Below are 12,864 nucleotides of genomic sequence, written 5' to 3' on the forward strand. Positions count from 1 at the left end.
GTTATCGGCGCGAAATCGCACGACAAAATTTTCGACGATTAGACACGGTAATATTCCGCAGCGAGTAATCTGAACATGTGCGAGAGTTTAGCTGTAACGTGTGATCGTATTATGAAATCGTTCTTCGCGATACACCTTGATCTACTTACAAGAAAAAGGACAGGTATAAGTAAACGATTATTATCAACCGCACCCCAACCACGTGGAAATATCTGTTTGTGAGCTCCGCATTTTCCGTACCACTTGTGTATTCAAAACCGGATTAATGCGAACAAAACTAGAAGATAACTGGTACTACGGATTATTGCAAAACCAACGCACAGGGATTATGCAGCTCGCGGATGCACGTTTATCCATTTTCATCCGGCTTTCCGTTTGAGATAAATGGCAAACAGGGGCGAATTATCAAAGCGCAGCGAAACGTAAAATCATTTTTAACGCGTTGAATGGAACATATCATCGATCGATGTGTCTCTTCCATGGAATAAGACTATTCGCCATTGCGCGGCGTTTTAAGGTTTACCGAATATATTCCGTTTGATCGATGAAAAAATTTTACGTTGTCTCTACAAAAAATTCAACTGTATTACAAAATTTGTCGACTGTGTTACGTGTCATCTTTTGTGCGAAATATGTTGAGAACAAATGTTTTTTTAATGCTTTTTTTATTCCCCGAGGCACGATGGTTCTCTACACCGACATAATAATTCACCGTCGTAAAAAGGACGTTGTTTCGCGCTCCGTAGACCAATGTCCGCCGCGACTACGCGAGAGCTCGGACGATTACACTCCGGGGAATAAAACGCAACTAATTGAATGCGGTCGTGTAGGGAAACTCTGCATTGTGCTCCGCATAATTGCATAACTCGAGAGAGTATCCTCTGTGACAGAGTTTCCAATTAGTTGGAGTCGCTGTTGTATTATCCTTACTTATGCGAGACTGGCCTGCTATCATTTTATCGAATGCTGTATTCGCGAGCCATGCCTCTCCAAACGCATCGCTCTAGAAAGTTGCGGACGCAATCATGAACCGACAAGTAGAAATTACTTACATAGTTCAAGTCGAATTCTCGCGGAACATCTCCGCGAAATGACGTGGAAACGTACGTAAATTTAGGAAATGGTTCGAACGATCGCAAGCCATCTCTCCGAACTTGGTTACACGTTAGTGTAAGTTTCCGCTTCCGTGTGTTAAAAAACGACAGATCTTTTGTATTTCGCACGACGTCGATGTGAAATGAATGCAATGAATCCAGTCGATTTGCGGGCTCACGAGTATCGCGAAAAGAGTAATAACGTCATTCGGGAAAACAGAAAACATGTTTTTTCCCCGTTATCGCGGCAACGATATTGTTTATAAGCGCTGTCAAATACCGATGGGACACTGCGCGAACGCGCAGTGTAAAATAAAGCGTGGGACGTGTTTTTCTTGTTAATTTTTTTCTTGTCTGCGACGATGCGGGGGATGCAAATATTAATGAAAGACACAGAAAAACATGTACCGCTCGCGTACCGCAAGAAGGGTATACATATATGCAGCTATACACTTGACACTTTTTTAAATTGTATGCATCCAAAGTTGACAGAGAGTTTATTGCTTTATTAAAATGTAGATTTACGTGCATTGTGCCCTGTGAAATAATGCCCGCGACATTTATAAAAAAGGATTGAACATTAATCAAATTAAACAAATTTATTTGATGCAAGCGAGTTAAATATATTAGCCTGTTAATATCGCGACAGCATAATTTTGGGTGAAAAATTTTGCAGGAAACGTTTTCATCGGAGAAAGTCAAGCATCGCGCGTATCCCAACGACATTGCGCGACATAAATTTTGCGAGAAAATGAAATTTTATAATTACCGGTCGCAATCGCGCGTGATGGACAAAAACAAGCGCGGAAAACCCGCGATCGATCTGCCCTATCTTCGCGCGCCAGTGCGAGCCTCTCGCATGCATAATCATGAGCAATATGTGACATACATATTGCCCCGGTTTTCCTCGCCCTTCGCTGCACGAGCGACGAAAGGATCGTTAGCACAAAATACCGTCGGAAGGATATCCGTTCGAAAAGGTCAAGAGTCCCCGTCGAGATTGCTGCACGACTTCTGCCTTTGTCCTAGCCCGGAAGTTATTTTCGCCGGCAGCGCGATGGTACACGGAAAAATATGAGCCTCTCTTCATAAGATGCACCCGGCGAGACCGAACCAGCATCTCGCGAATAAAATTCCGTTGAATCATTGTGACACAACTTTTTTCGCTTTACCGTGATAAAATTCGCGATATCCTTTCCGAAGCATCTACATACGTGATCGAAGTCTTTCAACCATAAATCCGCGAATTACGGTCTTGAAAGCATCTTATCTGTTAAAGCAGATTATAAATTAGCCTGACTCCAGTCGTAGAAGCCAGTCACTTATCGTGAGGAAAAATCAACGCTCGCAAAATCGTGTGACGGTGATCTCCCATAAAAAGTATGAAAGCTTCAATTTTACAGTCAAGACCATCGGGTTATTTTACTGTATGCGTTAGCGTTACGGGGAAAATATTTTTTATTGAATTTGAAACGTTATTGTATTGGAAGAAATAAAGCGTTTAAAAAAAAACAGTCTTTGTGACCATCAATTCGATCCTTTTTTACGGTGTCAATACCCGCGACTATTAAACGTTTTATACGCCATTCGACATTACGGTCTTTACAATCCTGTTATACATCGAAGTTTAAATATTTCAAGGATCGGAGTTTATTGCTAGCGGGGTATTGACGCTCGAGCTTTATAACGCCGTTAAACTTTCTACAAGTCGCCAGACAGTACCTATACTCGCGCATAATAACACATTACAAAATCACATTACTTATGTCCTCGGAGAATTCTAGTTATGCGAATATATATGCAGTGCGTAGTTTTTCTTTTTCCGATTGCGTTTGTTTAATCTTCACAATCCCCTCGTAGCCTCCTAGATTAATCCGGCACCTATTAATATTACCTACAGCTATCAGAACAACTCTGATATACCGCGCTATTAAGCACGTGCGAGATACGGTTGTATTGTACGATATTACGAATATCGGAAATCGATGAGACTACATTACAATTTTTCATTTTACGGAATACACATACCGTTTGCATTACCATAAGACATCTATCATCTCGATCAGTCATCTATCATCGGGATCATTACATTAAATATGTAGTAAGGTTAAACATTTATATGCATAGCGACGTTAAACATTTTGGTGGCAAAAATTGTATTCATCCTTGAAGAACCGATTGCACTCCAAGATGTACATCCCAGTCTTGCTAGCCCGTTCCGTATACTTTTTATCTATCCCAGGTAGCAAGCACTCGTCATTTTGACGTCAATATTTGGTCATAATTGGTCAGTAACGTCATTCGTCGATTAAGTGACGTATATTTAACGTCATGTTTTAATACGTCAAAAAGACTTTGTAAAATGACATTATATAGACGTTTAATTGACTACCCAGGTAGCAGACAGTCGTCATAATGACGTGATTCTTACGTCATTTTATGACGCATGTTACGTCATTTACTCCTAAAGTTTGACGTAAAAATGACATATTTTTCACAGGAATATTCCTACATTTATAAAGTGTTTCGTAACTTTATGATTGACGTTATGAATTTATGGTATAAGTGGATCTAGTTGCGTGTGTAATTATAGTTTTATGATAACTATTTCATGCAGTGTTATAACTATTAAGAAGATATCATTACAAGATTTTTGACCACTTAAAGATGTACCTGTTATAGACAAGTACAGTTAATAAGGAAGCATCAGGGTGAGAAGATCGTCACTGTCCACTGGATCATCGAAGTCAAGCGACTCGGACGCGGTACTGTACATACTAGGATGGGTGACCGCCTTGAGAGCGGCTATACGCACATGGCATGTTAACGGAACAGTTAAAAAACTTTTTTTTTCTTAGATAAAGAAAAAGAACTTTTTTTATAAACGTTTATCAAGTAGACATTTTAAAATTTTAATTTCATAAAAAACATTTCTAGAAACCGGTATGTCGTACATTGGACCTATTTTTGCCGTCAATAAAACGTCAGAAAATGACGTCGTTGGGATGTGACTTAGGACCGTGAAAAATACGTCATTTTTACGTTAAACTTTAGGAATAAATGACGTAACATACGTCATAAAATGACGTAAGAATCACGTCATTATGACGACTGTCTGCTACCTGGGTATTCATACAGAATTTTGCTCGCGCGGAACGCTTTCTCCGCAACTATATAACATTAAGCGATCAATTTTGCGCAGAAAACGAGAAGTGTGCGGAAAATGTGAATGCGATAACCCCGCTGTGACCTCGGGTGGACTCTTGACCCCCTTTCGAAAATACTTAATTTATAGTAATGTATGGTCACCGTGATTGAACGAGGATCGCGTCCCCATTCCATCGCAATGCGGTCCTTAATATTAAATCGTTTATTAGACCGTTGGGAGTATCTTATGCGTTTAGATTTACAGAAACTGGTCAGTCGATTATCTTCAAAACGATTTGACTAAAACTTAAAACAAAAACTGACTCCTTATAGGAATTTGAGATTGCACATTCTACTCTATTAAATACACATATTTTAACAGTCAAAATGGTCTGTATAAAATTATTATAAATTATACTAAACTAAATACGTAATGCGTATTTGTCGACATACATACATATATTGTTTGTTTGTTTTGTCCTATTTATTATTACTTGTTTAAATTGCGATTATCGATAAATAAAATTAAATAGAATTTTTGCTTGCAGTTACTATCTTACTGCATGTAGTTGTACTGTATGTGACAGAAGAACTGAAGCAAAGTCTGTAAAAAACGGCACGAGCGTCTGAAACTTTTACACGGCTTGCAATCGACTTTCTAAATTAAATGATAAAACTTTAAGGATTTAAATTCTCGTGAAGTTTGGACATCGCGCTCTTCACCCACTGTTCCACCGATTGTACTTATTTCATAAATCCATTCCTGCTATTCTGTGAGATTACAATGAGCCTTTAATTAAAGACTAGATGTCGACGATGAATTATAATACGTGCTATTCCAACAGATTATGAGTAGCAAGTGTTACATGGTGCTGGTTTCTAATCCTTTCGCCTATCTGGCTACAATTTTTAATTGTTTTCTTAATTGCCCATATAAAAAATGATGATTTAAGAATTATAAGAATAATCGAACGATGTGCCAATGTTCAAATGTTTCTACACACAATTGAACATTCGAGGTTTTGTTTGTTGAAACTCACAATTGGATCAATTTTATAGAAATTTATCTACATTCTGTGTCCTGTGTAGAATCGCACATAGAATCGATTATTTCCGGTGATCCATTTACAAATTGCTAATTAATGTTCATCCGTCCGACTTCATTGGCTTTGTCTCGTTCGCAGCGGCTTGTCTCACCTCTATTTGCTTCCACCTGCATCCGTACTCGCGAATCGCCACGAATAATTGAAATTAATTGCGCTCCACCCCGTCTATTCTTTCATTCGCAAACGTACCGGAGGCAGCCATTGTTCGACACGAAAAGGTGATTAATGTTTTCCATCGTTGAATTAATTCTCAACGAAAACATAAACGCCCTTTGTCTTCCCGACGTAGATTAAGTTACCCGATCTCTCTTTTTTTTTTGTTTCGCAAATGCGCACCCTGCACCTTCGCGTATGTTCCGGCGATGTAATTTCAGTGCTTTGTGTCGCACAAAGGCGGCACGTACGCGATTGAAAAACTTAATGATGTTCATCGTTTAATTCTCCAATGCACATTGAGCTTATATCACTTTTTCTCATTTCAATGAGAGACGAGCTCCGATTGTTCTTTCAGGATAAATATTCATTCACATACGTTTCTCGTGTAATTATACGATAATACAGTTCTGCTAATTTCAAACATAATATTCTATATGAGAAAAATATTATATATATAATGCATTAAATCAATAGTTTAATTGCAACTTTAATCTACTTCAAATTCATGTTAATCTCTATGAGAGTCTAGCAAATTCTGAGGAAAATGGTCAAATTAATAACCAGATTTCCGCTGTCTAATGTCACACCAGTACACGAATACACGTCGTAATTACGCTCGTTTCTCAGTACCTCCGAATGTCTGTCTAACTTGGCCGCGATTCCGTGAAGTAACGAGCGGTCGTATTTCCGCGACGAAATTTAACCGCGCGCAATCTAGAGGTAGTGTATCGCGGAACGCGATCTCTTATCATTCACCATACACCCGCATTTGCTGTCGCCGATGCACTCCAAATACACGTAGTGTATTTCGACTGAACGAATAACGAAATCTTCCGAAGAGATGCGGGAATCGACACCGATGCGACAACGGTGAGCGGGACAATGTGCCGTTAAGAGCGACCATAAAGCTACGAAAAGGCATCGAGAAAGAGAAAAAGAGTGAGAGAGACAGAAAGAAATTATGCCGGACAATCCCGGCTGCCGAAATGGACAACGCGAAAACAAAGATTTCCTTGCCGGCGAAATATCATCCATCGGCATGTCGTTGCGGCCCAGCGGGAGCGCATCCTCCGGTGAGTAACTACTCTACTTACTGAGGACGAATGTCTGATGCGAATCGCGAGAGTCAGCATAAACCATTTGATACCGCGTTGCATAATTTGCGCTGACGTATGTGCTGTAATAAATACGTCAGACCTGCGCATATACAGAAAACATAGCGAATTAACCCTACAATTTCGGAATTATTGTGATACTTCAATGTTCCTTAGATCGACAATTTTTTATACATTTTTTACGCTCACTCGTAATTAACTACAAGTCTGAAGTAATGGCAATTTTGGAAAATGATGTTTTCACAAAAACAAGTGCTCTAGTTAGCGTTTTTCTTCTCCCTCTTTTTTATACTTTTGCAGATTAATCATTATGATAGATCAGATAGACAACTTGACAAGTGAAACATTTTCCTTGACAAGACATTTATTTATACGTGGGAGAGATAAAATATAAAATAATTTAGTAAAATAGAAAAGTATTCACTTCATGTGTCTGAAACATTTTTATATGAAGCTTTATTCATACTCGGCGACTATATAAATTTTTTTAAGCTACCAATTATGAGAGTAGTTTTTAGGATTAACATAAAATTGATATATCTGTTGCGTTATACGGCTGACTTCGATTCTCTCAACTGCCTTAACAGTTTTCTTACGACGTGTCCATTAGTAACAACTTCCCTGCCATGTCTGCGATCCGCAGCGATACATTGCGTGAGTTTGTTTCTCGCGTATGTGCATTCCTGAGGAATGGATAGGGGAAAGGATTCGGCCGTAGTCAACCCGGTACGAAGTTGATTGAATAGATTCAGGACGACACATTCCTTCATGAAAACTTCAGACTCGGCTATCTTGACATCGTCTGCGGCGCAGAGCCATAATATATCATCCAGCCAGTTTTCCTCCCCGCGTTGCTCAATTTTGTAATTTATGCCCAGGTCTCGCAACCACAACGTCAACTACAATGTGAAGTTTAGACTTGAAGCTATTTCCGAAATATTGTTTTATTATAACGAAGCTGTCAGATCGATAACACGAGCGTCAAAACGGAATTTCAGCATCCGCTTAGATATCGCGAACAGCGAAAGAGGATGAGACATTAACGTCTCCACGCATTTTGCTTCCATATTATACACAGATATTCTCGATTCAAATCAAATTATGAAACTCGATCCTCGCCGCCGTTGCGCTCGTTCCGTTATAATGCTCGTTCGAACGACAGTATTTTCTCGATGACGAAAAATGCAATGCGCTCACCGTGCCGCGGCACCGGAAGGTGAGGGGATTTCCGGAGAAGCGGAGCTTCTCGAGGCCGGCCATCGGTACAAGCTGGACCGGTTCCAGACACGTCAAACGGTTCTCCCTGACGTCGAGCCATTTGAGACCTCGCAATTTCTCGAAGACCGTGGGCTCGATCGACGTGATGAGATTGTACGACAAATCCAGTTGCTCTAGAGACGTCAAATCGACGAACCACTGATCTCTCACCGACGCGATGTAGTTGTACGGCAGACTGAGCTTCTTCAACTTTTTCAGACTGCCGAATGCGTAGCCGGAAATTTCCTTGATGCCGCAGTCGTGCATACTCAGAGAGATTAAGTCTTTACTGTATCTCAGGAACGACCGATCGGGAATATTTTCTATCCGCGATTGGAAGATCATGATGTCGCTCACGTCCAGCCCGCCGAAAACTTGGACGGTGTTTAACGTCACATTGGAACATTTTAGACGCTCGCCAAATCCTAAGCATAATTAAACAGGATATTTAATAATATTTATGAAAAAATTGTAGTAATAGCAACGCAAGAGATCGGTTAAATGAGATCGGTTAAGTGTGATTAATTATTTTTTTATCATCTTACATATTGCTTTACATTTTATCGGTCTACGCAATTTACAATTTATTCTAGAATAAAACGAACGACTTTCAAGCACTTTCACGTGCTAAATTAGAGAATAAGAGAAAACTGAAAGAGATCCTGAAGAATAGACGAGGGAATGCAGGGCTCTCGTGAAAAATATTATAGGGATATTGTCTCACCATTCTCGTTTCTGCTGGTGGTGCACGCCGCGATTGCGTTGTCTACGAAGACAGAAACGCAAACAAGAACGAAAAGCGAGACGCGGCACATCTCGAAACGCATTCTGCCTATGACAGATTTTACAACTGACTGTTAACCGAGAACAGATATGTGAATAAGCGAGCAGTAGTTTCTCCGTGGTCGAATTATCGCAGCCGACGCTTCCCGTTCTCTATCAATGATACCACGCTATCGGTGAAACAATTGTTACGCAAATACTTCGGATGCCGTTCATCGTGTTCCGCTGATTATAAAAATATATCATTAAAATTGACGAGGCATCTTCCGATGGAACGCCATAAAAAATCAGCCTTAGAAAACAATCGTAATTTACGTGTTAAATCCTATTTTATACTCCTACTTTATGTGCTGAAAAGTATGATGAAAGTTGTTTGCATATAAAGCGTGTCTTGTAACAAAAAAATATCTTTTATCTCTTCTCGAAGAAAGAATGCGAATTCAAGAAAGTGCCTTAAAGTCTTAGTTTCTCGTTTTTATCTCGTTTGTTTCATTCTTTCGTCTCAGGCTAATTCGCCAAACGAATGTGGATGTGTGATTGTTTTTCTTTTGTGACAGGCATCTCGACCCTCGCGAGTTGCGGCGAGGTGGATGCGCTACCCGAGCTGCCGGCGCAAGATGAGGAACGTCTGCAGCGCGCTGCGCGTTTACTGCAACAGAGACTGGTCCTACGTCAATGGCTGATGGACCATGGCCTACATAATTACTATCAAAAGTAAGAAAAAAGATACTTAACATAAATATGAAAAACTCAACAACAGATCGATATCAACCGTCGGACTTCCGTTGGTTCTTTACACTTGGTTGCATTACATAATTAGCAATTATATCGACCGATTCGTGTTATTGCATTTAGGGAGGTCTAATAATAATTATCTTCTCTTTTCCGCTCGTTCGTTTTTTTCTTCGCGTAAATAAGCAATTGCCATTCACAGATTGTTGTTCAATATAAATAAATCTTTAAAAAGATTGCGAAAATACACTTTGTGTGCTAGGATGCTAGGTATACTTTTAGCGTATACGTTGAAGATGTACTTTGCCAGGTTGATGCAATTCGACGTTATGTCCCTGGAGGATGTATACTGGGTGGAGGACAATTCAGCACGGACAGTCCTTGGGAAGGATCTACCACGGTGGACCCAGGCTAGGCAGACGTTACCTACTTCAAAGGAAGATTTAGAAACTCTCAAAGCGGATCTGTGGAGTGCGGTTGTAAAGAACAGCCAACATCAGGATGCATGGACATGGGGTACGAGTCCACGTTCTCTCTATTTCCGTGAAATGAAATTCTTTCTACGGAACGAAAGGGAAAGAAAGGCAACGAATATCTTCAAGAAATGAAAGAGAGCTCTAGAATCAATTTTTTAAACATAATTTTGCTGTGAAAACAGACATAAGATAATTTTGAGAAAAGGAGATGACTGAGATAGGAATGATTCCCAAAAAGGCAAACATCTATGAATAAAGAAAAATAATAAAATAAAATAATAAAAATTTTATTTATTAATTTTTATCAACTATACTATCAATGCAATTTTTATTAACTATCAGCTCAATAGTTTAGTGCGCAGTATTACTTACGGAATTAAAATAGCATATGCCAGATGATAGCATTAAAAGTCGGTTCTCTATTCACGCGATTTTTCATTATTTTTATTAAACCTTCTCCCTTATGGGTGATTATCGGGAGGTCGTTAATTAAACGCCCAGAACTAACAAATAACTCCTTATATTCGCCAGGCGGTATGTTGGTAGTTTCCGTGTCGGTGGCAGGGCTGGTTACCCTGGCTGCTATGACGCAGCCCGCTCTGGCACCCGAAGCGAAACACTCTCTTCTGCAGTACGTCACAGGGAAATATTTATTGCCGAGTAACTGCCGCGTTCATTTCGAGTGGGAAGAGCCTCAGCTGGTCGGCGAAACGATGACTTTTACGGTCAAAGTGAGTAAAACGATTGCGCCGCCAGAACCTTCTCGTGGATATTTATATTTAGATGCGGTAATTTCCGCCAGAACGACTGAACGAAATATGCATGGGGAAATAGGTAGCCGCAAGATGTAAACTTATGCCGTTTTAGATGACAATCAATTAAGCCTTCAAATATTTATACATGTATATAATTTATTTATTCGAGAGATGTCATTTTCAGTAAAGCTAAACACACGTAAAATAATAGTTCATAAGAGCTCATCATTTAGACGTCACTTTTGTTAGACGTAAGACTATCTGTTTGTAGTTTTATCAGCGCAACGGTCAGCCGTACCCGATATGTGACAAGGACAATTTGATCGTGGAGGTAACGGAGGATACGCGCAGAGTAGCTACGCTAATAGAACTGGGAGGCACCGACCCCTTAGCTGCAAATACTGCAGTAGTAAAGTTTACTGTCCGCCATGCGGGACAATATCGAATAGCTGTACTTATCGGATCGTGTCATGTTCATGGCAGCCCGTTTCTTAAGAATTTTCTCCCTGGTACGTATATCCGATGCATGACGCGTTGTAAAATAATACTCAATAATATAACGAGAATACTGATATACTCATGAATCATCAGTCTGATGGAATATAGAAGATGGCTTAAAAAATATGAAAAAGTCGTTAGTTTTCAAATTGTGAACTTTAAAAATGCAAACGACAGTAAATTTCTCTCATTTATCATAAGTTCAAGCTTTTACACTAATTTATAGATATAATTTGAGTGACTAATATTGTACAGAGATATTTATTGTTCAAAATAGGATATTTCTAACAAATTATTACCTCTCTTGGCATTTTAGTTAAGCAAAAGTCGACTTACAGTTAGTTGAAGAGTCTGGAAATTAGCAATAATTAGCAAAATTTGAGACACACTGTATAAAACTTACAATTAGTTACTATTTACGATCATGTCGTAAGGTATATCGTCTACTCTAGGTCCACCAGATCCAAATAAGACGGTCTTTATACGACAAAGTTCGACGGTCGTTTGTACAGCTGGGATCGCCCATTCGATGACAATAGAGCCACGTGACGAATATGACAATCTGTGCATATTTGGGCCTGAAGATCAACCTACGGAAGGCTATAATGTCGATATTACCCAGGTAAATTAAAAAAAAATCGCGCAAATAAATATCTTAACGATTATTGACTAATCCGAGTTATATTGACTATCTAAATTTATTTTTCTTTAGATCGGTAATTTAGTAGATAAAGGATCGGTGGTAGACTGTAGTATTCAACTCGATTACGATTCCTCAAACCAACGAATTCGTTTGAAAGTGAGTTTTCCGAAAGGCGGATGTTATCATGCAACTGTTAGCTTGGCAGGATTGCAGTTGCATAATGGGGATTTTGATATCATTGTACTCGAGAGTATGTAAAATATCTTATTTTCAAGCTCAGACATCTTCCTACGCTCTTATACATATAATGTAGCTTATGTATTCCGATTTTCTTCTTGTTACTAGATTCTGTCGCGAGAATGGTGCATAATAACGTAGCGTCCAAGGATCCTGATATCTGTTACGTTGCAAAATTGCTGGGCATGCAGGGAGAAAGATTTTCCAAACCAAAGAAGGTCTTCTGCTTTATCTCGCCCAAGCAACTTACGATTAAGGAATATTTATTAAAATTTATTCCCAAGAGACTCGTAACATTTAGACTGTGTCCTTCGACTAAGGTATAGTATAATCATTAAAAATAATTTTACGTACGTTTTAATTCGTCAATTTTAATTCTGTTGGATTTGTGATTCCTTACTTTTGAATTGTAAATTGTAGTTCCATTTTGAAAATTCGACTAATCAGCACGAAGGATACTACCCTTTCTCGATAGACGACGGATGTCAACCTCCCGTTGAACTAATATCTTTGTATCGTGATATAATAGCCGCCACTTTCACTTTGTTTCTCTTGAAAAACATTGGCGGTAGTGAAACATTCGCTGACAAACAAGATTTTTTCTATCACGAGGTCCGTAAACATCACCAAAAACATTATCACGAGAAGCTCTCAATGAAAGTACAACGTGATAAGCTTTTGGAATCGGTAAATATACAAATATATTAATGACATCCATGAGAATATCGCGTAAATCTAATTGTGTTTTTTTGTTAAAAGTCTATGAAAGCTACTAAAGGATTTTCTGTGAGCGATTGGTGCCGAAATTTTGAAATCACTTTCCAAGGCGAACAAGGTACGTTTCGTTTACATTTAAGGAACTTTT

General features: G+C 39.1%; 2 protein-coding genes across 7 annotated transcripts in view; one reads left to right on the forward strand and one right to left on the reverse strand.

Annotated features, from left to right (window-relative positions):
• The window catches only part of LOC112454587 (apoptosis-resistant E3 ubiquitin protein ligase 1), a 63,374-nt gene that overhangs the window by 47,823 nt on the left and 2,687 nt on the right, over nt 1–12,864 (forward strand). For 3 of the 6 annotated variants that reach the window (XM_025016074.1, XM_025016073.1, XM_025016078.1), the window contains 9 exons: nt 9,216–9,372; nt 9,701–9,906; nt 10,398–10,597; nt 10,893–11,130; nt 11,572–11,741; nt 11,832–12,012; nt 12,108–12,319; nt 12,420–12,686; nt 12,759–12,834. In XM_025016074.1, coding sequence (XP_024871842.1) covers nt 9,216–9,372; nt 9,701–9,906; nt 10,398–10,597; nt 10,893–11,130; nt 11,572–11,741; nt 11,832–12,012; nt 12,108–12,319; nt 12,420–12,686; nt 12,759–12,834 — 1,707 coding nt within the window. Of the gene's footprint in view, nt 1–5,548; nt 5,566–6,342; nt 6,577–9,215; nt 9,373–9,700; nt 9,907–10,397; nt 10,598–10,892; nt 11,131–11,571; nt 11,742–11,831; nt 12,013–12,107; nt 12,320–12,419; nt 12,687–12,758; nt 12,835–12,864 lie in introns of those variants that run through there. The other 3 variants (XM_025016077.1, XM_025016075.1, XM_025016076.1) reach the window with 2 other exon arrangements.
• Nucleotides 6,950–9,181, reverse strand: LOC112454590 (chondroadherin-like). Its single transcript, XM_025016081.1, has 3 exons — nt 8,600–9,181; nt 7,816–8,300; nt 6,950–7,517 (listed from the first exon to the last, which is right to left on the reverse strand). Exons 1-3 carry the CDS (start codon nt 8,700–8,702, stop codon nt 7,167–7,169), a joined length of 939 nt encoding a protein of 312 aa, XP_024871849.1. The 5' UTR covers nt 8,703–9,181; the 3' UTR covers nt 6,950–7,166.

The sequence above is a fragment of the Temnothorax curvispinosus genome, unplaced genomic scaffold, assembly GCF_003070985.1.
Source record: "Temnothorax curvispinosus isolate PA1 unplaced genomic scaffold, ASM307098v1 QBEX01005133.1, whole genome shotgun sequence".
NCBI classification, from domain to species: Eukaryota; Metazoa; Arthropoda; class Insecta; order Hymenoptera; family Formicidae; genus Temnothorax; species Temnothorax curvispinosus.

What these genes read in the sequence shown, in the direction of transcription:
- LOC112454590 (XM_025016081.1), bottom strand. Translation starts at nt 8,702, where the DNA reads ATGCGTTTCGAGATGTGCCGCGTCTCGCTTTTCGTTCTTGTTTGCGTT. An exon ending in CACCAGCAGAAACGAGAATG is followed by an intron (nt 8,301 to 8,599) that starts GTGAGACAATAT and finishes AATTATGCTTAG; the next exon opens with GATTTGGCGAGCGTCTAAAA. An exon ending in CCTTCCGGTGCCGCGGCACG is followed by an intron (nt 7,518 to 7,815) that starts GTGAGCGCATTG and finishes TTCACATTGTAG; the next exon opens with TTGACGTTGTGGTTGCGAGA.